The sequence below is a fragment of the Anguilla anguilla genome, chromosome 3 (genome assembly GCF_013347855.1).
Source record: "Anguilla anguilla isolate fAngAng1 chromosome 3, fAngAng1.pri, whole genome shotgun sequence".
Taxonomy (NCBI): Eukaryota; Metazoa; Chordata; class Actinopteri; order Anguilliformes; family Anguillidae; genus Anguilla; species Anguilla anguilla.
Window position 1 is genome coordinate 59,070,399 of NC_049203.1, and position 24,945 is coordinate 59,095,343.

Consider the following 24,945-nt stretch of genomic DNA (forward strand, 5'->3'; position numbering starts at 1 on the left):
ATTCTCTGTACATGTGGTCAGAGAAATAATGCCCTCAAACAGTGTAACTTAGGATACAGGTGATAATAAAAATTGCAACGCAAAATCAGGTTTTGAGTCAATCTAGATCTTTACATTAAATGCCAGTGAAGTCAGCAATCATTTTCAAGCAGCTCAGTGATTTACAGCAGTTGAACATACTGCAGCAAGATACAAAAAAAAAATAGGGATAAATTTTGCAGGTTATTTGAAGAAGGAACGTGTGGGTTACTGGAGATGTGTCCAGTCAGTTGCGTACATTGAAACAGACAAGCTCTTCTATGGCGTCGCTTTTGTTGTCAGTAAAGTGTCCTCGGTCACCGCCATGTACTGTACGCAACAGTAACATAATCACAGTGACTGAGGAGTGTGACAGCTTTAGATTAGCAGCCCAGATTCAGACGCCCGTGACTGATGGCTGAGTTGTGTTCTTGTGGCACACTGTGGTATGAGTACATGAGTGAAGTCAGGGTGGAGGATTACTAAGCGGTGAGTGACTAAATCTGAGCTGAAATGGGGTTTGTTATTCAGATCCCGCGGCTTCTTCTGAGCATGCTGAACGTCATGTAATAAACACATTTGTCCAAAAAACATAATAGGGAAAAGTCATTCATGCCTCTGCATAATACTGAGCTAACACTGAACTAGCATGTCTGACACCACACAATGGGGTTTAATGCTTGACTGACTGAATTAGAAGAAATCCTGTTTGTTTCTGTATTTACCATTTTCTGATTACACACTCTGTCTTTATCTTCCAGCAACCCAGCTATTCAAAGACACTGGGTTATTTCTAACAGACGTGACAAGAATTTCCCAGCATTGGACAGGCAGACAAACAAGATCAACATAAAAAAAGGAAAAGAGCGTGTCCACTATCAGATCCACACTTATAGTATAAGAACAATAATACACTGCTTATATTGTTAGAGACATCAATCTTTGTGATTGTAAATGTGTCCTGTCTGGTTATACATCTGTCCATGGCGCTGTCTCCCCCTGTTTCATGTCCCCATACATGACTGACATCAGAACAGGCTCTCTTTTACATTTCCTTTTACATTTGCACCTGGAGGCAGTTTCAAGGAGCTTTAAGCAGATAATCCAATGCCATAACTGTTATGACCATACCAAAAAGTCAGAACAGGTGTCATAGCCTCAGCACAGTGTAAAGAATGGGTTAATGTGCCTCATTCACAAAACACGTGTACGATCATATTTGATAGTAAAATGCATGTAGGAATGTTTCCAAGAACCTTCAGCATTCATAATTGAGCATAAAATTCATCATCTCATACACCTGGGATTTGCTCAGAAACAAAGGTCTGCACATGTGTCATGAATCTCAAATTGTTTTTCGTAGGAATATTTTTAAGGACGAAACAAAAGTAAGAATAATTTAAGAAGTTTTGTGAATGAGGCCCAATATTTGTATATGATAACAGAGGCAGTCAGGGGTCAGGGTGCTATAAGTGAGGCAAAACATAAATGACTTCTTCCATAAAAGGAAGAAGTAATTTCTTTTTCACCTTGAGGAACATTAATTTCTTAACTGAACACTTTTAGTAAGACACTACAACAGCTAAGAATCAATCCGCTCAAATATGAAAATGTAAGTAGACATGAAATACAATAAATTATGGAACAGAGAAAACAAATGAAAAAAAAAAACTTTTTTACAGATAGCCTGCAGGGGATATAGTTTTGTATGATATACAAGACTGTTGCCGAAGTTCTAAAGCTATGGAACAATATTGATTGCTACCAAAATTTACCAAAACAAAAAAAAATTCAAGCACTTAAACAAGGAATAACTAAAACCATGTGTGCTACTTTGCAATGCCCATAGTCCACAGGGCTCCCAACCACAGTCAGCACTGGCGATATGAAGTATTACTGTACTTAACTGGAGGAAGTACAGCTCTCCTGTTATTCTGAAATAAAACACTTTGAAGTGTTTATCGGTCTACAGGCTTAGGACTCAGCAATGTCCTCTTTTGCTCCCATCTTTGCAGGCCTAGAGGGAAAACAATATATACTGAACAATTCTGTAGATGTATATTCCAAGCCACTCTCTAACAATCTAAAATGGTTCTAGGAGATGGTGACTAGTGACACTCTGCCTCTTGGTTTATTTCCAATGCATACCTCTTTAGGTTTAAAGGAGTACCATGGTGGTTGAAAGTGACACTTCCCAGTTGTCTTCAGGCAACAACAAAACAAATGTGCATAATTTTTTTATTCTTCAGTCATTTCAATGTACTTTAAAACGTATTTTTCTAAGCCTAAATTTCCCACTATAAAAATTCACCCGAACCGTCTGGGCGTGGTAATGAGAACTGTCAGTTAGCTATGATTGACAGACCGTTCCCCGTTACCATAGCTACCCCCATGATACGCGCTCTCTTTGGGAGACTGAATATTCACAAGCTAGCTAGCTTAGTAGTATATCAAGTATCGATAGATAGCTAAGGTAAGGACGTTGACTTGTACCCAGTTACAATTTTTGCTATCTAGCTAGCCAAGTTAAGATAAAAGCACAACTATAACGTCCTCATAAAAGCGAACTAGCAAGCTAACGTTATCGATAACATTGCCTTATGAAAGCAAACCTCCTAGCTAGCTAACGTTAGCTAGCTAGCTAAATGCATATAACCAGAAATAATCTAAAGGAACTCTAATTTAAGTGAACCTAACGTTAGTCAAATATTTGCATTGTCTGAACAGCAGGACAGTGTGTCCTGTCAGATTTCTTTACGGGGCGTGGAAATAGGAGTGGTTACTGTATTCGTGACGTAGAAAAATGACAACTTTCTCAACCGGTTGAAAATGGGACGATGAATTTAAAACGCATATTTCTCCAAAAATACAGAACGGACATATTTAATACTTTGCTCATTGTGTTTCTTCAATGCCTCTTGTGCAAATAGCACATAAAACAGAGAAAGTGTGAAAATCACCATGGTACTCCTTTAAGAATAAATAGCAATGACGGCAAATCCCGCTGAAACCCACCCATTACTACAGGTGTATCCATAGCTCCACACAAAAGCCAACAGTACAAAATTCAGGAAGTGATAAACTTGTCATTGCAAACTTAATATTTTGTTAGTATAGAACTATACTTTTTGTAAGTATAGTACTTCAGTGGATGAAAATTTAAATGCATTTTTTTCAAGACATTTTCACTCTAGACTATTTAAATAGCATACCTGTGCAACTGTGCACATTTGTACTAAGTAGTTCCTTTTTGATCACTTTTCAGAATTCCTCTATACCTGACTTTGAAATAATGACAAATAAAAGATGGTTAACTTTGATTCTGGTCACCCTGATGAATTACACGGCACTCTTGCGCACATTTTTGTTATTGTTTTGGACCTTCTGATACCTAGAAAGTGCTTCACAGGTGTCCTGGTTAATCATGGATTTAATTACATGCAGATGCTGTTGGATCCAATGAGGGATTGTTGGTGCACATGGTCTGCCTCCTAATGACCCTTATTACGCCATTTGGATTAATCTACTACCATTAGTGAATGGAAAGAATGTGTACACACCACACACATAGATAGATGTGCCTTTCTTACATATATTAATACTGTGCATGGATTGTACGAATGTATGCATTAAGCAAGTACATTCAATTATACATAATATATTGCAGCACGTGTAATACGCTGATAAAATGGTTGAACTGCTTCAATCAGTACTACTTCACAGGTTAATTTAATCATAGTTCTTACATTGCTTTCTTGACTCAATGGAGTGAATACATCATTTTCTCTCTGTGATTTTATTTAGTCTAATCATGTCTCTTCACTGTGTTTTGCTAAACTATGGACGGCAGTGTAGTATAGTGGGTAAGGAACTCATAAGGTCACAGGTTCAATTCCCGGTTAGGACACTGCCGTTGTACCCTTGAGCAAGGTACAGTACTTAACCTGCACTGCTTCAGTATATATCCAGCAGTGAAATTGGATGCAATGTAAATGCTATGTGAAAATTGTGTAAGTCGTTCTGGATACGAGCGTCTGCTAAATGCCTGTAATGTGTACAGCAATTCATAAATCCTACATAAACGGTAGCCTATATGCAAACGATTTCGGTTTATTCGGGATGACCTGCATTGTATTAATAACCTCTGGGATTGCTATGATATTATTTAATACTTTTAAATAAACGTACGCTGTGAAACATTTCGTATTCGACCATAACACGAAGCGGTATTGATAAGTTACGATAATATCTGGCCTTGAGAATGATTGACATATGTTTGTAACCCTTCTGCAATGCGTCATTTATCTTCAACGGATAAATAGAAAGGTGGAGAGGCAGGCAGAGCATTCAAGATGCCTGTGTCCTCGCTGTCGCTATCACTCCGAGTCCTCCATTATTTCTACCGCTTCTTCTACCTTTTATGATATTTTTTTCGCTTTCTGTTCTTTCTGTTGGCGGGAACATTCTTTCAGCCCGAGCCCTTTGCCTTCGATCGCCCACGCGTCCATAGCAACAACGCTGCCGTATCTTAGTAACCACATTTACGCACAGGGTGAGAAATGGGAGGGGGGGCTTTTCAAAGACACAGCGATAGAAACAGAGGGCAGAAATATTAGCGACATTTATTCTTTTCATTAGTAGGAGGGGGAAGTGAAAATCAGTTATGAAACCTCTTAATCTTTGGGAGAGAGAGAAGGAGGGAGAGAGAGAGAGAGTAGGCTACAGTGCAAATATTTATATATTCATCTTTGAAAAGCAAGAACATGTTTTGGATAATGTTGGCTACACTGGTTAGCATCACTGTTAATATATTCAATATTCAACTTACATAACACTATGGTATATAATTATTTCACACACACGAATGCACGCACACACACACACACACACACACACACAGAAAGAGAGAGAGAGAGAAGAGGCATTTTCCACAAACATTCCAGAATCTCACGGTATCATGGAGGGTTGACCTCTTAATCTAAAGTCTGAGATCAGTCATACCAATCATATCATGGTTTTTAATCTTGAAAACTGTACAATGACATTCATAAATACATAAATAGCCAGGGTCCCTCGACTGAGCAGATGGAGAAGAATCATCTGACAGATATTGTCTGATTAAAATTTAAACCTGACAAAAGTTATGTCAGTAGGTATAGTGCTAGAGCTGGTGGAAAATAAGTTATGTCAGTAGGACAGAGTACAAGAGCTGGTGGAGACATCAAACTCAACCAGACCAGGGGCTCTATCCCATGTGGGACTTTTGTTCATTGGCAACCCTGATCATGTATTGCTGCTCACTTATAAACCACCAGAATGAATGCAGATAAATATGTATTCAAAAGGGCTTATTTTACTGTTCGTAGCTAGCATCTAAAATTTCGTATTCCTAGGAGAGTATGTTGTTCTTAGGCTACCCTATGATTATATTATAGGGTTAATACGTGCAGTTCACAATTAGAATCAAAACACATTTTTCTGCCATATCAGTACACGTTTCCTGTCTGTTTCTGATGGTTTTTCTGCCCTTGTGTAAAATGACTTTCTAATGTCATTAATGCATTGTTCTGAATTTGTTCTAAATGATGAGAGGCATAGGGGAGGGGCTGGAGAGAGCTGCTCTAACATTTTACCTGAACTACTGGAATCCTCATATCCCCTTTCAGGAAATGCAAAAAATATCCATGCCCATTCAAATAAATATGGTAGAGCTTTCATAAGAGAACACAGGTACATAGATTGCGTGTGAAGTGTGTACTTGGGAATAGAGGAAGAAGTTGTTTGGTCCAGAGAGAATGTGACTTCACTCGTCTAAATGAGCTTACATTAAATGCAGCACAGCCAAGGGGGGTTTTGTTCAATAAAATCTGATTAAGGGACCTACAGGTATTACACAATTAAGCACCTGCAAGGAAATGTATATCCTTTCAAAGCATCCTCTTTTATTTGTTCTCTGATTTACATTGAGATGACTAACGTTTGTATTTTTTCACCCGTTTGCCATGGTTTCAGTAGGAGCAATCTAGATCTGGCATGGGGCTCTGACGAATGGTCGGATGGCATTGCTGCATTTACAATGAATAAACAGAGCCACTGGTAACATCCAACTCCCAATCCACTGCACAGCAGAGCCATTTGCAGTTGGTTTCTCACAGAAATATTCACTGGGTGAGTTCCCCTTATAGTTTTCAGTAGTATCTTCCTGTGCCTATCCTGGATGGCTAGAAAGGTGGTCAGTTAAAACTAAGAAACGTGTTTAAAGTCCTCTGAATAAGACGGGTGGATAACGGAAATGAGATGACTAAATGACCCTCTTGGTCCCTTCCCCCTTGTTGCCCTCGGCATTCCCACGCACTCTCACTCTTCAGTGAATCCTACCACCCTCGCTGCCGTGCCAGGCATGCCCAGGGATGAGCTCATACCTAGCTGTAGGTGTCAGTGAGAAATACCCACTCTTCCATTCCCCTCAGCTCACACACGCAGACACACACACACAAACACACACACACACACACACACACGCACAGCCTGCCGGTCTCTCCCCATGCCCACTGGGCCAGTACAGTGCTGCCCGGGCTTGTGCACCACTCAGTGAGGTCATCTCTGGCCCGGGGCACCATGGGGGAAATGCCCAAGTTTTCGTCCTGTCCTGCTCTTCTTTCACCCACGCTCCTGCCTGCCCAACCATCACTTCCTGTGCAGTGCGTCCCCACCCACCATCAGCTCCACCTGAACCTCAACACCCCAGCTCTGCTCTGCTGATGTAACAGACTCCGTGATGTGTGTGTGTGTGTGTGTGTGTGTATTTTATAGGCAGTCAACAATGCTAAGGTGAGTGGGTAATAATTCATTCTATTTTAAATACAAAGATGATTTTGTGGTGTGAGGTGTGTTATTTCAAAACCTGATATCTACAGGGTTCTGGTTCTATCTGCCATTTCTACAGTTCTGAGATATTATTATTGTCAGTTCACTGGTTTTATCTCTTAGAACTTCTTAAAAACTGGAATTACACCCAGATTTTTAAACCTTTAAACATTTGTAACACCACACACGTTTAAAGAATGGTAAATACGGCATTTATTTGTACATAACTCATCTTTGTCAAAAATGTCACTTGGAACTCTCGCGTCACAATTAGTCAATTATGAGACCTATGGGTGGCAGAACCCCCAGCATGAAATGAGTTATCAGCGGCAGCATTTCAATCAACAGAAAAAAAGGGATCAATTACACTTTCCTGAGATGCAGAACCCCTGCTGAGGTACATCTGTGGTGGTAACAAATCCCTTTGCTTAATTTGAAGGAAAAATGCGAGATTATGAAACTTGGTTGTACACATTCACCCACACACACCCACACACACACACACACACAAACACACTCATTCACCTCTACTCACTCACAAAGAAAAAAAAACAAGGAAGAAAAAAATTAACGGGTTCAGTGGTCAATTAGGTTACAAAACCAGCAGAAAAATTCCACCAGCAGGTTGTTGTTATTCTGGTCCTGTCACCCCCTCTGTTTCTATGCAACACTGCCCCCATGTGGCCTCAGAGTGGTACAGCATTCACTGTTGTGATTATATAACAAAGCACCGGGAATGACTCATCACCCTTAAGTTTGGAGGAGAGATCTGGGGGGAGGGGAGAAGCAATAGGGGGGGGTTAGGCAGTGGAATTAGGGTTTTCCCCTGTTTTATGGTTAAGGGATTGCTCTTGCACAGAAATAGCTCTCCTCCCTGATTTAAATAGAACACTCCCACAAAATCATCTACCTCCTGCAGATATTTTCATTGCAGGCTGACAAGACATCAGATTGTAGTTTTCCATCCTTTTTGGCAACACATCTCAAGGTCAACAGCCACTGCCAAGGTGACATGAACTATTTTGAGCAATCATTGCGCAGACTGCAGTTTTATATTTGTATTCTTATTCATTCATTCCTTTCTATCCACTGAGGTTAGATATTCTTGTCTTCCATGGTTTCAGGGATGAACAGAATGCGTCTGAAACACAGTGCAAGAGATGGGGGGTGGAGAAAGGAGGAGAAAGAGGAACACAGAAAGAGAGATGGAGGAATACAAGAGAGGAGCAAAAGTGAGTTGAGGAACTGCGAGAAGCAGTGGTGTGGGGGAAAGGGGCATAAAAAGAAAACAATGCACACATACATGATTTTTAAATATTTAATTTTATCTTAGTAGTATTTTCTGAACAAAAAGTACACCATTTTCATCAGAACTAAAAATAGCGGAGTTTGAATGAGGAGGGTTTAGGATGGGAAGACAGGAGTGCGGCGAGGGGGGGGCGGGAGGGGGGAGGGTCAGTGTCAGCATGGTTCTGTGTATGAGTGTGAATACTAAACATACAAGGGAATGATTTTTATGTTTGGGAATACAGGCTGTGGCATGCTGTGTGTCACTGCAGTGCTTTCCCCCCAGTGAGAACATGATATGCTCAACAGCATGCTTATTTGTCCCCATTTTGTCGGTGCTCCTCTCCCTTTGGAGAAAATAAAGCAGATAGTTTTGAGTCCAAAGGCTTTTCAGCACAGTGGTCATTGCTGCCCATTGTCAGTCCTACCTTGGGGGGGTCACAGTGGTGGGAGTGACGGGGGGGGGGGGGGGGCTGGGGGGTATAATGGATCGTTGGAGAGTTTCTTTGTAACAGCATATCAAAGGGTGCGTTTGTAACAGAGTTTAAGGAGAGAATGATCTGATGGAAGTTCAGCAGAGGAGAGGGTTGCCCTCCACACTGCACCCTGGGTTCTGAATGCCCTCGGCAACATGCAGCACCGAGCGCTCACCAGCTAAGCACTGATCTGAGATCAGTGTGACAGAGTGGCACAGAGAGCAAGTCTGAAGAGCAACCTATACTTCAGACAAAGAGGTCGGAGGGAGATGAGGGATGAGCAATAGGCAGGTTTGAATGAAAAAAAGGGACAATAATGTACTTAAATGGGCAAGTGGATGGGGTCAGTCCTGGGACAGTCTATTAAAATACAGTTCATGGTGACACAGCGCATGTGCCAATATTACCTCAGGCACATCATGGACATCTAAACCAATCAGAGACCAGTAAAAGTCGCTTGCAAAGAGGACTGCCACTTGCTCTTTGTTTCATACCGTTTCTCATCAAAACCATACTATTCATATTTTATGTGAAATTTGTACAGTTTCTGTTCATTACTTTCTGACGTTCACTTGAAACTAGCCATTGTTCGACGACCCTGTCAGTGAAGTTTTTTCCCCCAGTGGACACACAGAATATCCTAATAGAGGCCTGTGAATGTGTGATTATTACTCACTCTTCCTATCTCCCACATTTTCTCTCTTCCAGTCTATGACACATTATTTTTAAGAGCCACACTTTGATTTGGCTCTCTGTCCCTCTCTCCCTCCTCTCTCTCTCTCTCTCTTTCTCTCATTCTCTCATTCTCTCTCTCTCTCTCTCTCTCTCACTCTCACTCTCTCTATCCATTTCTCTCCTCTGTTTCTTGTGATCGCTTTCTTGTTTGTTCTAGAATGTGTACTGTCCCACATAGATGGAGAGGCGTAGGACAGAGCTGCTCTGGTAGTTCAGGATGGGGTTTATGGACACCATTTCCAGGTCTAAGATGTACTCCTTGGGCCCGGTCACAGACTGCGCCAGGACCAGCATGGCACTGATGTTGTTGATTTGCTGCAGGACACATGCCACAGAAACAGAGACATAAGACACAAGTGCAGCTGTTGGTTTGAGAAGCCAAAAAGAGAAATTCTACAGCTTCAGGTTGAAAAGGTCATGTTACTTGCATGTCAGACTGATTAATGTGTGCATGTACACACTCACACACACACACACACAGATAATGTGAACCATATAACTGGTTTGTATTGTGTGATCACCACACTTTTGTTCATCATTTTACTGGGTGGTATTTCCTGTCCAGGTTTCTCTAGCTTGTATTTAGCATTTAAAATGAGTTTTGACTGCATCATGTTGCATTTATCACTCCGCATTTAATCTTCGCAAATCTTTGGCATTTTTTGCTTAATTTGTGTAAATTTGCAAGAAGGCTTGCTGTGCATACCTGAGCATGCGAGTTTGGTCAGGAATCGGTGTGTGTGGCACACGTGTGCGTCGTTACAGCTCCCTGTTTGTTCCACAGAGCTATAGCAGTCTAGTTAATTGACTCGCTCATTGCTTCAGAGTGCCCGGTTTAATGGCAGGACCATTAACCCTTCCCAGGTCTGACATTTCAGCTACACGGACATTCTGATCCCTAAAGGTCAGAGCGGGTGCCCTCCAGGGGGGTGTGTGTACACCACCTAATTAAGCATGGCGTGTAACTGACACCATGCCATTGACCTGGGATAACCGCTCTGCGTGTTACGCAGCGGCTAGCGGGGAGAGCGCGCTATGCGCCGCAGTCAGAAAGCAGGGACCCACGCGCGACTCACGCGGATGTAGAAGTCGCCGCGGTCGTCGCCGGAGCGGATGCGGAAGGCGTTGTGGGCCCCGGGGGAGATGCTGGTGGTCTGGATCTGGAAGACGTCGGAGAGCACCGTGCGATTGGACGTCATGCTCATGTAGCGGTGGACGATGGATAAGGGCAGGTCCCGGCAGGCTGCTTTGGTGACCGGACAGACACACCGGCTGGACAGACAGACGCACAAAGGGAGATGTACAGAGGAGGGTGGGAGGGAGAAAGACAGAATTGGGAAATGATTTAATCCTGTTAAAAAAATCAAATCTCGAAAGCTATAAATGTATGTTGCAGCTCTAAAAAGGAGGGTAAGGTTTTACGTTCTGCATTAAGGATGAAACCTCTATGGAGTTTAAATTCTTGATTGAGATATGAACCAATCAAGACACATTGTCTTCCTCACTACAACATGTCAGTTGTAGCTTTGAAGGTGCAAATATTTTTCCAATATAAAGCTCATAAAAACTTGAAGAACTTCTTAAAAAAATGTATGCTGAACTTGGCACTGTTTCATGTTTGGCAATGGGTTTCAGATGCTTCAAGTGAAGATGTCGATTCAGATATCAACCACTAGAGGGTGCTGTTATCATAGGCACGCATACAATGTTCCCTTGTTTCCCCCCACTGCAGGCAGGCAGCCTTCAGGCCAAGCTGGACGGTTTCAGTAATTATAAGAAGGGGGGGGGGGGGCAGAAGTATAATTGATGCCGTATGAGGAAAATAAAATAATAAAAAAACTGGGACGTGAGTTGCCGGAGTACATGTCACGAGAGAGTGCAACCCAACTGCCTGCACCTGTTATCAATTTAACACCCAGATTATAGTTGTACTCTTTTAATGATGCCGGAATGCACTCAGATAAATAAAGTATGCATTTGGCCCGATATCTGGAAAAATTAATAATGATAATGACGCAGAGAATTTATCTCGCAGATGTGATATATTAAGAGGATATGTAATGGAGGCATATAGGCTATCGCTAAATAATGGGGAAAGCTGCTCAGATCTATACAGTTGTGTTGTAAATGTATTTCTGTGTGTGTGTGTGTACATGTGAGTGTGTGCCTGTGTTCATGCGTGTGTGTATATGAGTGTGTGCCTCTGTTTGTGTGTGTGTGTATATGACTGTGTGCCTGTGTTCGTGTATGTGTGTGTGTTACTCACTTGTTGGACACCTGTGTGTAGGGAGCTTGGCAGCGGTTATTGTCGACGCAGCGATGTCCGCCATTGGTGTTCACGCAGGTTTGTCCCTCCGTGCACGTGTGCGTGCCTGTCTCACACTCGTTCACATCTGGTGAGAAGGACGGAGACACGGAAAGGAGGTTACACTCTCATGAAAAGAATCATGGTAAATTCTTAAAATAGCAATTATTGCTATGATGGCTAGCCGATATGAACCCACCCTCCCTGGGTGACACATGATCGCATATTGACCTATAGGACTCCTGGCCAATTTAGCACTGCTGTGTTCATGATTTGACTCTGGGGTGCAACATTGCACTCTGTACCAGGGCTTTGGCTGGACACCCCACCGGAGAGCCTCATAAAAAGATAAGTTACGGTCACTGATACAGGATGTTGACAGGACCTTGGCACAGGCGTGCCCTCTGCAGCTGGTATCCCTCCGGGCACACGCAGGAGAACTTCCCCGGCTTGTTCACGCACTGGAACTGGCACAGGAAGCTGGAGAAGCCGCACTCGTCGATATCTGCAGACAGAGAGAAATGAAAGGCATTGGCTGGGCTGCATTCTGAAGGTTGACCTTTTAAGGACAAAAGGGAAGAAGAGCAGGAGGGAAGGGAGAGACAGACAGAGATGTGCTATTCCTTCCCATGTCAATCAATCAATCAATCAATCAATCAATCAATCAATCGATCACCCAACCACACAACCAATCAATCAATTAATCAATCACTTGCTCTAGATACTCTAATGTAGAGTGACTTACAGAAGCGGAGAACATCAGTATTGGAAAAAAAACCCATTATCACCATGTAGTCCCATTTATAACCAATAAATGTAATATAACCCAAAAAACCAACAATTATTATTGTAAACAAAACTAAATACCACTATACCGATGACTGAAATTCAAACAGCTATTCCTTTAACACTATCCCAAAGGGAAACCCAATAAGAAGAAAAGAGGATCAGCTAAAGAGGAGCCATGTTTCAGTCTGAAGAGGTGAGTCTTCAGTCTGCATCAGAAGATGGGCGGGGTTACTATGGTCCTGACCACAGTGGGAAGCTCATTCCAACTCTGGACGGTCAGAACAGACAGGAGACATGACCTCCAGCTGCAGGAGGAGCCAGACGCCCAGAGGTAGCAGAACAGAGAGGTCTGGCTAGTGGGGAAAGCTGATGATGTTCTGAAGATATCACAGAGCTGTCCCTTTAGGTGTCCGATAGGCCAGCACCAACGTTCTGAAATTGTTGCGAGCCAATATTGGTAGAGAAGGGGAGAAACACCGCTGAGCCAAGGTGGGGGGAGGGGGGGAGGGGGGGAGGGGGGGAGGGGCAGGGGAATGCAGCGAGAACAGAATTGAAGTAGTCCAGACAGGAAATAATCATGGCCTGGACTAAGAGCTGGGTTGTGTAGGTGGTGAGGAAGGGGCCGACGGTCTGACTGTTGCACAGGAAGAATCTGCATGGCTGACATACCGCCATGCTGTTCTCAGAGTGGGACCCTTTTCTTGTGCAGTAGCACTCCTACACTCCTAGCGGATGAGGAGAGCCACACTGTGGTTCTGCCCAGGGTGAGTGGAAGTACGCATGTTGAGAAAAACAGAGCGTAAACTGCCAAGTGTGTGTCCACCCTCAGCAGGGAGAGTAATACACACTTTGAAATATGCAATATATAAAGAAATATATAAATATGCAGTATTTGCAGTGTCATTTCAACTGCCATATTTGAAATGATAGGTATGCTTCATAGATATAAATATGTAGAAATGTATTTATTTTTTAAGCATTAAAGACACTTGAAATTTAAGGGAAAGGGAAAGAGGAGAGAGGGGGGGATTGACAGGAAAAGAGGGAAGGAGGTGAAAGAGAAGGAGGGATGGAGGGAGTGGGGAACGGGTGAGTGTACATTGACACAGGCAGCTCGGTCTCAGGGGACCAATAAAAGCTGAAGCCTGGAGTGATTTTCAGTCAGAGCTGAAACACTGTACAAACACAGCAAGGTAAATATATGGGGCTGTGCACCATACCAATCCATCAAGCTGAGATTGTGCAGAAAATGTGCTTACTGTGTCTTTGCTGCTAATAAATAGGGTACTGGCCCAAACGGCCGCCAAAATGGCCGCACTCACAGCCAGGGCTGTCAGCGGGGCCCGATGACAGAAAGGGACAAGATTAGACAGGACGGATAAAAACAGCCATGAAGAGGGTAAAAATGTTCCAGGCACCACTATAATCTTGTGAAATAAACATGAATTAAGGGCTTGGGAAGGCGCTATATAATCATAAAGAATTGCTCTGCCTGGAGAGCTGGGATTCCTTCCACAAGCTGCTTTGCACCTCGTACTGACAGCTTCCAGGTGCTTTTCGACTGAATGAGACAGATGTCCACTGGAGTTTACAGATGGCCAGGAGCCTGTAAATAGGGAATCTGCCTCTCATACAAACACAAACACATATGCATGTGCACTCAGGCACACAAACATACACACCCACACACACACATACACACACACACACACACACAGGTACACACACACACACACACACATACACACACTCACACACGTACACACACACACACACTCACACACACACACACTCACACACGCACGTACACACACACGCACGTACACACACACACACTCACACACACAGTACCCCAGTAGAATGCCAAGATGGGGACCTAAACTGAAATAGGCTCAGAGGGAATTGGATGGACTTCATGCTGAGACAGCAGCCTCACCACACACTCACAAACAGCAGGTGTAGGACACACAGAAAGATGACAGATAGACAGAGAGAGAGAGAGACAGACAGACAGCCAGGCAGGCAGGCAGGCAGACAGACAGCTATGAGGAACATAAGCAGCCTGTGGACGCAGTGGAGAGAGGGTCAGGGTTAGCACAGGCTGTTACCTTTGCAGGTGAAGCCATCGGCTCCCAGCTCATAGCCCTGCTCACAGCGACACAGGAAGGTGCCATAGGTGTTTGTGCACCTCTGCTGACAGGGGGCGCCCATCTCACATTCATTCACATCTGGGGCAACGAGGAAGAGGACAGGCAGGCCAACACGTTAGCGCTCTTCACCTGTGACAAGCAGTGAGCTCACAGCTCTGCTCACCCCACCATACTGTAGTATGAGAATGTCTTCTGCCTCTGACATCAGTATGAGCAGCAATAAAATGATGCTTTGGGGCTTCTGACTGTTATCTTTGACAGCTTCTCGGTTCTGAATGCGATTTCTGAGCTCAGGTTGCTCTGTGTCTGTTCAGGTGCGAGCGAGCGCTTTGGGGGAGACCTCACCGATGCAGGAGCGATTGTTCCCCGCCAGCTGGAAGCCAGGCTCACACTGGCAGGAGAAAGACCCAGGGACATTGACGCAGCGGTGCTGACAGTACCTGTACCTGCACTCGTCAACGTCTGAGAGCGGGAAAGAGGGGAGACACCATCCTTACAACGAGACAGCCAGGCTGTGACACTGATGCACACTTATAGAGTTATACCAAGAATTGTGAAAAGACTGTCTAAATCATCCAGAGGGTCAGGGTCAGTCATTTTTAACACTTTAAGTTTTTGTCTGCTATCTCTTGAGTGCTAAGCGTTCTGATATGCAAGGATATTATGAATATTAATGAAGGACCGTAGATAAAGATAGACCGTCCCTGAGAACCTCTTTAAGCATAAAAACAGTGGACGAAAGGAACACAAGAACTGTCCATCTCGTTTGTCATGAACGTCAGTGGTTATACTAAGAAAGACAGAGACAGGAACGCAGTGAGTTAGAGGAAAAATGGTACAATTACGCAAGACAGGCCATTATAAAGTAATACAATAAGAGGGAGTTGCACAATAGTACACTAAGAGCCACTTAGAGAGCAATAGAGTGAGAACAGTAATCAGGTCAGAGATGATAGGAGATACGCAGTGAAAGTCAGAGAGATTAGTTAGCAGCATTGCTTCAGTACAGTGGGGACCAGACGGACAGTGAGACAGTGAGAGGGTTCAGGGGGCAGTGGTGGAGGGGCACTCACCGATGCACTCTGTGCCAACCTTACGGTACCCTTCGGGGCACTGGCAGGAGAAGCCCCCCTGGGTGTTGAAGCACTGCTGACTGGGCTGGCAGTTGTGCTGGTCGTGCTCGCACTCATCAACGTCTGCATACGACAGCACAGCAGTTAGAGGGAGGACCACGCTCACTCCCTTCTGTTCCCACTGCACACGCCCACCCATGACACTCACACACAGTCCCACACTGTCCCTGTCTCATGTGTCTTGAGAGTTGCATCAACTTACAACACTGGATGTCACTTCAAAATTTCTGCAGACTACAAAAAACCACCCCGCTATCTGTCACTCACCACACCACACCAGGCAGAGTAGCCATGCGCCTCTCCCCTACATGACCGTGGAGGACAACGCTGCCCAACATTGTCTGTTCCAAATTCCCAGTTGCTGTCGCAAAACTCTGCGCAGTGCCCACCTACGCCTCAAACTGTACTCGGTCCTTCCTGGGTCAAAACCCACCTTTCACATCCCACCCACCTCACCTGCCCCTCCCTTTCTCCCTCCCTCCCCCCACTCACCCACGCATCTGCCCCCCTGTGACTCATACCCCAGAGGGCAGGGGTAGGGCTCTGTGACGTCATCGGGAAAGCTGCTCCCTGGTTGGCCGGGAGGGTCAGGGATGATAGAGGCGGAGCGTGGGAGGCAAAGGTAGCCACCGTAGTGGTTGAAACACTTCATCTCTCCCTTGCAGGCCTCCGGAATAGTTTCACACTCGTTTACGTCTGAGGAAAAGAGAGGGATGAGGGAGAGAAGCTGAAGGGTGAGGTCACAGCACTACAGAGGGTCAGGAGAAAGGAGGACATCAGAGCTGAGAAAGAGAATAGAGAGGAGAAAACCTTTACTACCTTTGCAGTGCTCTGTCTGTAAATCCCATTGATATCCATCTGTGCATTCCTATGAGACAAATACAAGTCAGTGTGAGAATGAGACTTGCTACTTTGAATTGAGACACACTGCTTACGGCTGTCAGTGTGTCTTTTTCCCCACTTTTGCAACACACATTTTTATAAGGCCAATAAAAAGCCTTTGCATACAATATGTTCTAAGCTTTTGCTTCAGAGAAAGAGGGTTTGCATGGAGACGTGGCTGTTTTTTTTCTGGTTTTTGAAGGCTAAAGCTCTTGTTTGGAGTTAGTAATGCCATCAGCAATCAAATAAAGTTACAGACAGGTTTAAAAAACTGTCAAATCATACTGGCAAGTGAGCACAGAGGTTCTAGGGAAAGGGAGGGGGGGTTGTGGGGAGATAAAGTGGAGGAAAGGTTGAAAATGCACAGAGAAAGAAACTGCCAGAAAAAAATGGGGGAAGGGGAAGTGTAAGAGATAGAGAGAAAGCGGAGAAAAGGTTAAAATAATCAGAGAAACAAAAGACTGGGGGAAAGAGCAATGGCAGAGAGAAAGGAATGCTTTTAGGAGAGGGATAAGGGGTGTCTGAGCAAAATCATGAGCGAGAGAGAGAGAGAGGGAGACAGAGAAAGAGGGGGATAGAGAGAGAAATAGATAGATAGAGAGAGAGAGAGAGAGAGAGAGAGAGATATGATGGAGTGGAAGAAGAGATTTTCCCTCATCCTTACCATATGACTGTCACGTTCTTCGGGGGCTTGTGAAGTAGTGCAGCGGAGCAGCAGAGACACACACACACATAGCAGCGGCACACACACCCCCCGCATGCTCACAGACAGAGGCACAGACAGAGCCAGAGTGACGGACACGATCAGCAGACACTCCGGGGTAGAGGGAAGCCGACAGACAGGCGAACAGAAGCGCGCGTGGGCCAATCAGAGAGCGGCAGGGTCACTGATACTGCAGGATTCCAGTCTTGTTCTGGGCAGTTTGTGGATGTTTCTGGAGAGAGAGAAAGAGAGAACATTTACTGTCTGTGACAAAACATGGGATCAGAAGAGGAAGGAAGATACTCACTCCTCAAAGCATTTCTCTGTAATATTCAAATTTTCAGATGATGCGAGCACAATACATAATTATGATATTCTGTTGGATGCCCATCTGTATTTGCATAGTGTATAACAGCAGTTAATTCTAAATTACAGACAATAATTTACACTTCATGCAAATGAATATATTACACAATATGGCTCGGTGACATGAATTAACTATTGATATTTTCACTTGTTGTTTGTTGCATCTTGTCCAGTGTAACACATTTCTACCTAATAGGTAGAGAAAAACAGCAATGGAAACTACTCCCCCTGCTGGTGAAATGTGAGAAATATAATGGAATACACCCGCTAGAAATAACAACAGTAATACAAAACAGATAAATCTTTTTTTAAATGTTAGGTCTTGGCAGACATCCTTCTTAGTTTGTCAGTCCAAGAGACTGCAGTGTGTTCCAAAATGATGTCTGAGTCCATAAAAATCATAAACAATTCACACTTGGCTCAAAACTGTATCTCTTGAGTTCTGTAAATCTATTCTCTTTCTCTATATCAGACATCATATGGTGAGTTTACAACAATAGTGTTGCTGTATTAAACCCCAGTGTGGATTGAGTCTTGGACTTGAACTGACAACAGATAGAATGTTAAGTTTTATTTTCATCTCGTAACCTTATGTAAAATGTGAAGAGCTGGACGTGAGTGCTCTAGGCTATGATGCACTGAGGTTCTGTAGGCCACAGTGACTGAGCAATTGGCTGTCACGATTCCTTCCTCACCAGGATAGCAGTGTTTTCCTGGTTCAAATCCAAGTCATATCTTACTTTTTATGGGAGAGGGAAAACCTTAGGGCATGAGAAAGCATTGTGTCTGAGGGGGAAGAGAGACAGACTGGGCCTGTTCTGCTGTGTAAGAGACACCCAGCTGTTACATGGTCCAGAGAAAACAGAACAGTGCTGTGAGCAGGGCCACCAGTGCCCCCTTTCTAGCTCATTTTGATTAAAAGCAGCCAAAGTAGCCATAAGAAATCATTGTTACTCCAAATTAAAAGTGCCAAACAGTCAGTTGGCCTATCCCTTGGGATGGAGAGAAGGGAGATATATTTTAATCACTGTCTTCCACACAGACAAATAGAAGCCTATACACACATGTGCGCACACACACACACACACACACACTCACTCACACACACTCACAAAAACACACACACATTCTGAGAAACACAGCCTCAGCCAAACCGCAGACACAGTGCTGAAGCTGCTGAATCACCTCACCAGGCACTGAGATGGACACCAAAGCCAAAAGGATACGTGCAGATTCACACACACACTCACACAAACACGCTTATGTCCTCTCACTCCGTATTACTGTTTTATTGGGAATGGAGACATCAAGCCACAGGGAGGCATGCGCACTGACGCGCACATAGCGCCGAAGCTAAATCACGCGGTGACAGAACGCGCACTCCCCGGCCCGCGTCACAGCTCAAAGCCATTTACAAACTGGCACCAACATCCACAGCCCCATTAATCCACATGCCAACAAACACACAAAGTTCACATTGCAGCAGCACAGATTCACAAGCATGGGGACGTTACTAGTGAAATACAGTACACCCTCCTCTTAGTGCCTCCTAGGTCACTGGTAATAAAGGGTGGCATCAAGATGAGAGTATGTTGACACTGACCTGTAATTTATCTGGAGACATATGTTTACAGGAAATGAGAGGTCCTGGATGGTACCCTCAAATTTAAAGTTGAATGCTACTTACCTTTATTCTGGTACATTTCCATGCTGAAAAGCTCTTCTACTTCTTTTAATAAATAACACGGTGATTTGAAGTGTGTCCATGGTTTCTGTAAACTCCCGTATAATCTCCATATGTTGCTCACAAGGTATCAGTTAACCTTCATAGATTATAGCTAATTATATTTACATATCACACTGCAGTAACTAATTCTATTAATCACATTGTCCACTGGCTCTTTAAAGATAGATATAGTTGCTCAGCTCAGCTAAGATATAGATATGTAGATGTAGATCTAGATATCCAGTAGCTCACTCTTATACTACGCTAAGCCTTTTTTCCACTTAACCATTTTGGCAGAAGCACAACCTGCTCCACAGTGCATTCTAGGAATTGAGAGGACAGGAATAAAATGAGATGGAGTACATTCAGTTTTTATTAAATCTTTAGAAATGTTGACATAAAGTCAGTTGTTGATGCTCTGAAGACCCATATGATGATCGGGGGGAAAATCATTGCAGAGGATTATAAATTAAGAGTCCATTCTTCATAGCACATGCCATAGAGAGAGAGGATGCCAGCCGCTAACACTAGAGTGAGAATTAATTGTGCAAGGAAGGAAAATTATTATGATTCCTCCCCTATGTGAGACTTGGTTCCTTGTTAGCAACTTTAATAGCTATCAAGCTGCAAAGCAAGGATGTTTTTCTTTTTTCTGCAGGTGAAGTCATAATTTAAATGAGATTAACATTAAAAATAGAGTGGGGGTGGCCACAGCTAACAGTAAACACAAGCACAAACACACTGACACATCCCCACACAATGACAATTTTATGCTCTCTACCCTGGGAGGCTTATCCATAAAGACTGGCTCCGTCGCTAAGCATGCTGAACAAGCACAGCTGTCAACCACAGGGGCAGATATCCCCGAAACAGAGCCGGTGCTGCGGTCTTCCCCCTGGGCAAGAGCCGCAGCTCCTAGAGAGAAGTGCTCTACGCCAGGCCAGGGACGGGTTTGAGAAATGCACCACTCGCGATGCAGCGGGCCGAGGAGACTGCCGCCGCCGCCGCCGCGCGCTAAGTGGCGGTTGGGCCTCTGGAATCCCGTTGGCGCAGGATGTGGGTTCCCGTCCCCCGCGCTGGGTCACCCCACCGCCCCAGAGTATCGCTTTCAGCTAAAACGGCGAGGAGGGCGGCGGAGGGCCTCAGTGGCGGGCGCGCTGCCAAGGCCCGGCCGCGCGCCCAGCTCCCAGACGGGTCACGCTGCCACCGCTGCATCCCAAAAATAGCGGCTTGTGAAATCCCCGCGGAGAGCGGCCACGGCCCCTGGAAGAGGGCCGCCGCGGCTGCAGGGCCCGGAGCTCGGTGGACGCCGTCCCAGACTCGGGGACTTCTGAGGACATCGAGCAGGATCCCAGAGAGCCCTTACAGTCCGTATGTGTTCCCCGGTGCTGACATGTAAAGTAGGTGCTGCTCAACCAAGCACCAGACAGGCAATCATACTGTAAAGAGGCTGAATGGATCACTCATGAGCTGGGAACCCATAGCAACATTGGGGGGGGGTTCCATACTGAAGGGCTGGTGAAATTTTCCTAAGATAAGAAAGATCAGCTCCCTCAAAGAATCCTCTGGGTGACTGTTTCCTAAAGTAGAAATTATGTCACCAGTTGTAACCTGGTTTACACGCAACATAAAAAACTGCACAATAGGATTCTTGCTTTAGGGCCACAAGTAGGCTATCTGTCTGTATCCTGGTTTTGGAACTGGGATAGTAGCTCAAAGGTAGTGGGTACAGTTCCCAGTTGGGGCACAGGCATTTTACCCTTCAGCAAGGTACTTAACCTGATTCGCTTTAGCAGAAATGTCCAGCTGTATAAATGTATGTACAAAAAAACGGAAGCTGGGTATGTTACTCTGGATAAGAATGTCTTATAAATGCCACAATGCAATGTAAATGTAATATAGGTGAGGCACGTATTCTTACAAAAAGATGTTCCCCATAGACCAGATCAAATCCTGAGCCTGCTCCTCCAAAGCTATGAGCAGGAATTCTGTGTAGAGACACATCAATGGCCATAGCATCACCCAGAAAGGGAAGGGTACAGTCAGTAGGGTTTTCCTTGCCTTATTGATTCATTTGATCCATTGATTCATTTGATTCACTTGATTAATCATATCGATTCATTAGCCTGATTAGCCTGTGATCTGCCTGCACAAGCGTTGAGTGCCCTTATGAGGCACAGCTTGGATAGCGAACCTCAGAGTGAAACGAAGCAGCGACTCGCAATACACACTTTAGAGGACATACAAGCTAGAGTGCAGCCTTCCTAAATTGAGGACATTGCAGCGATGGGACGGAAATACAGTGACAATACTCATTTAATCATCTATTCATTTCTAAGATTTAGAAGTACTCACACACCCATGGGTAAAATGTTAAAAAGTGGGCATCTATTCATAGCTCAATTCAAGCCCTTCACATTCATTTATAATCATGCAGTTCCAGATACTTCACCCAAGCCTATTCAATTGGCCACTGTTCTAAATGATCTAAATATGTACTGGCAAGTGTATATAATAAAAGCAGTATTTAGGAGCCCCTGCTCAGGCCCTGGGAACATGGCACATGCATATAGTCTATGGGAGGGTCAAATAACAAGGAAACTGTCCATCCATCCATCCATCCATACATCCATTATCTATACCCAATTATCCTGGTCAGGAGCCTATACAAGGAAATCAAAGTAGGCCAAATCCATAGGCATTATTCCAAACCATGACTAAATGCATTTCAAACCTACAACTTTTGTCCCTAGTAAAGAATAAAAATTAAATTAAATTGTGTGTTTTTTTTTTTTTTTAAACAGCTTAGCTGGTAGCTCTATTCTTTCCTACTGGACAGCGAGATGCTCTTTGGCACAGTGCAGCTCTCTCTGCTTCAGCAGCTCTACTGACTGTAATGAGGATAAATATTGCATCTCCTCTGGCTCCTGGCTTAATGGAGGAAGTAATTATTTATTGTAGGCTTTAACAATAAAGGATTGCTTTCTTCCATTGGACTGCAAGCATAGCTGGGATTTTGCTTATCTATATTGCTGCTGTTGCCAATTGAACTGTTGAACATGAGTAGTTTTGCAACGAGGTACCAGAGCTCTCAGATTTTCTGGCTATTCTATACCCAAATATTAATGTTCTGAAGAGCAGACCAGTGTTGTATGACTGTACAACACATTGTAAAGAAAGAAAATGTGGTACAAATCTCATAGCTCATTACTGTAAATGTAATATGTAGTACAATGCTCTGTACAGTGTTCCCTTGTAATTCAGAACACATTACCACACCTTACAAATAGAGCAATTGTACAATGTGCCTTCAAGTTACAGTGGTAGCAGGTGCAGACTAGTCTTGGATGGGTGTCAGGATTTGAATCAGTACCAGAAGGTGGTGAGTTCGACTCCTCACTCCTGACTCTTCCAGTATAGGCCCAGAAAAGTAAATCTGGAACATTAAAAATGTGGGAAATGAAGCAAATATAACAAGACTTATAATGAGAGTAATGCATGGTGTGCTGCTGTGCACAGACGTGCACTGTTGAAGCACAGGAAGCTCTTGTTCTGCGTTATGATGTCATGTGTGGGTGTGTGCTCGTTGCTGTCAGTACTTCACCTGTTGCTCAGCCTGATGCATTTGGTTTGTTTTTAATGGCAATTTTTAAATATTTTTTATTATGTTTGTGTGTGTGTGTGTGTGTGTGTGTGTGTGTGTGCATGAGAGAGAGAAAGAGAGAGATAGTTGGCTGGGGCTCTTCTCAGATGTATACTGTATACTTTTAAATGACCTCCTATGAATAAATGACCTATACCTTTTTGGCCAAAAGTCAGCACAAGTAACATCCAGTGGAAATTTTACATATGCCATTCATTTATTCTGGAGATCATAATATAACATGGATAATTTTGTATCACTGATTGTGGCACTTTAAAGTCACATAATATCACGTGCGGTGTAGTAACAAAGTTAAATGAGCAGCGTGATTGGGAAAAAGTAACAGAAACAAATTAAAATTTAAAAACTGGCAGCGTACCACTGCTTGGCATAACGTCTGGGTAATGCTGATACTGTGTTGATACAAGAGTCTGTATAAACACAGTGGGACACATGAACCAGATATTTGTATTAATGTGTCTGTGTAGTTTTGTATTAAACTGTGACCCGGTGAGTCATGGTCAGTATAATTGTGCAGCTGTAGTATCAGTTGTAGAGTGGTTGCGTGTGTGCGAAGAGGGGTGAGGGGGGGGGCGGAGAAGAAGCTTTTGCTCTTTGAGCCCACTGCTTGATTATGTGTGTTATGCAGCTGTGAGGCAGTGTAGGTGTACGACTGAACAAACGAGCAGCTGTGATGTGTGCGCTACCCCCCCCCAACCCTCCAGTCTCACAGCCTCTTTCTTTTCTCCCAACTTTTTATCACTGCAGTACTCCTCTCCTTCCACCTAAATCCCCCCCACGCACCGGAACGCACCGTACTCACAGGCCAGGAGTCCTCCGTTCTTCCAGACCCTCTTCTTCCTCTCTTATCCTGTCCGTCTCCGGTTCCGCTTCTCTCATTCGCTCCGCTCCTCTCCCTCCGCGTGTCCCCTTTCCATTTAAGAAGAGAAAAGAGCAGTCGGAGTCCGGGCGCGTGACGGCTTGGGCTTTCCCCTCCTGTGTGTCCGGGTGTCTGTGTCTTTGTGCTCTGTGGATGCCTCTTCTGTCCTCCCTCTCCTGGTCTCTGGCCCTGTGGGAGTGAGTGTGGAGGTCGGCGGCTGGATTATGAATGTGTGCGAGACCGAGAGAGAGAGAGAGTTAGAAAAAAAGCAAGAGGGACGGCCCACTTCTAACCCCCCTCACCCCCCCGGCAGCTCCCCTGCACTGCCATCCTCCCCCCACCCACCGGCCCCCCTCTCTGACCCCCCAGGAAGCAAATTCCTGGTCTGTGGCCCAAATTCCGAAATTCCAAAATCTGTCTTTTTTTTTTTTTTTTTGCAGGCGGTGCAACAACGCTGCATACATCCTCCACTCCCCCCCCCGGTCTGAGAACACACCTGGTTTCATTTACCCTCCCGCCCCCTCACCCCCCCCACCCTAACTAGTGCGTCCCTGCTTTCTCTACCCCCTGCCTTGCCTCACTCTTTATCTACACTTACCCCCCAACTCTCTGTAGCACCCGTTATTTACTCTCACTCTCACTCCATCATGGACTGATATTTATAGCTTGAGAGAACAGTTTAAGGAATGTGGTCAAAAATTAGAGAGAGACTGAAGGAGAGGGAGGGGGTGAAGGGCAGGGAGGACACGTCTTACTGGAAGAGTGGTCCCGTTTTCCCCCAGTATAAATATTTAAACAAGAGGTCGCTGCTGGATGATAAAAAAATATCTATGTTTAGTTGAGGGACTGTTGAAACATTGACCCCAATTCAAATATCACCTACATTTCTCTGCCTCGAAGACACACTCAGGCAACAATAGAAACATCAGATGCCTTAATTTCCTTTTCTGTAAATAAATCATGTTCTTCGGCAAGATAATCTCCT

General features: G+C 44.3%; 1 protein-coding gene across 2 annotated transcripts; it reads right to left on the bottom strand.

Annotated features, from left to right (window-relative positions):
• Positions 1-8,192: 8,192 nt before the first annotated feature.
• On the bottom strand, positions 8,193-24,250 carry efemp2a (EGF containing fibulin extracellular matrix protein 2a). 2 transcript variants are annotated; one of them, XM_035410495.1, is made up of 11 exons: positions 23,904-24,248; positions 17,307-17,577; positions 16,580-16,628; positions 16,253-16,456; positions 15,701-15,823; positions 14,973-15,089; positions 14,586-14,705; positions 12,074-12,193; positions 11,650-11,776; positions 10,460-10,655; positions 8,193-9,698 (listed from the first exon to the last, which is right to left on the bottom strand). In XM_035410495.1, exons 2-11 carry the CDS (start codon positions 17,400-17,402, stop codon positions 9,537-9,539), a joined length of 1,314 nt encoding a protein of 437 aa, XP_035266386.1. In that variant the 5' UTR covers positions 17,403-17,577; positions 23,904-24,248; the 3' UTR covers positions 8,193-9,536. The 2 variants fall into 2 exon arrangements, with proteins under 2 accessions (XP_035266386.1, XP_035266385.1); XM_035410494.1 differs by having other exon boundaries at positions 9,537-9,698; positions 23,895-24,250.
• Positions 24,251-24,945: the final 695 nt, after the last annotated feature.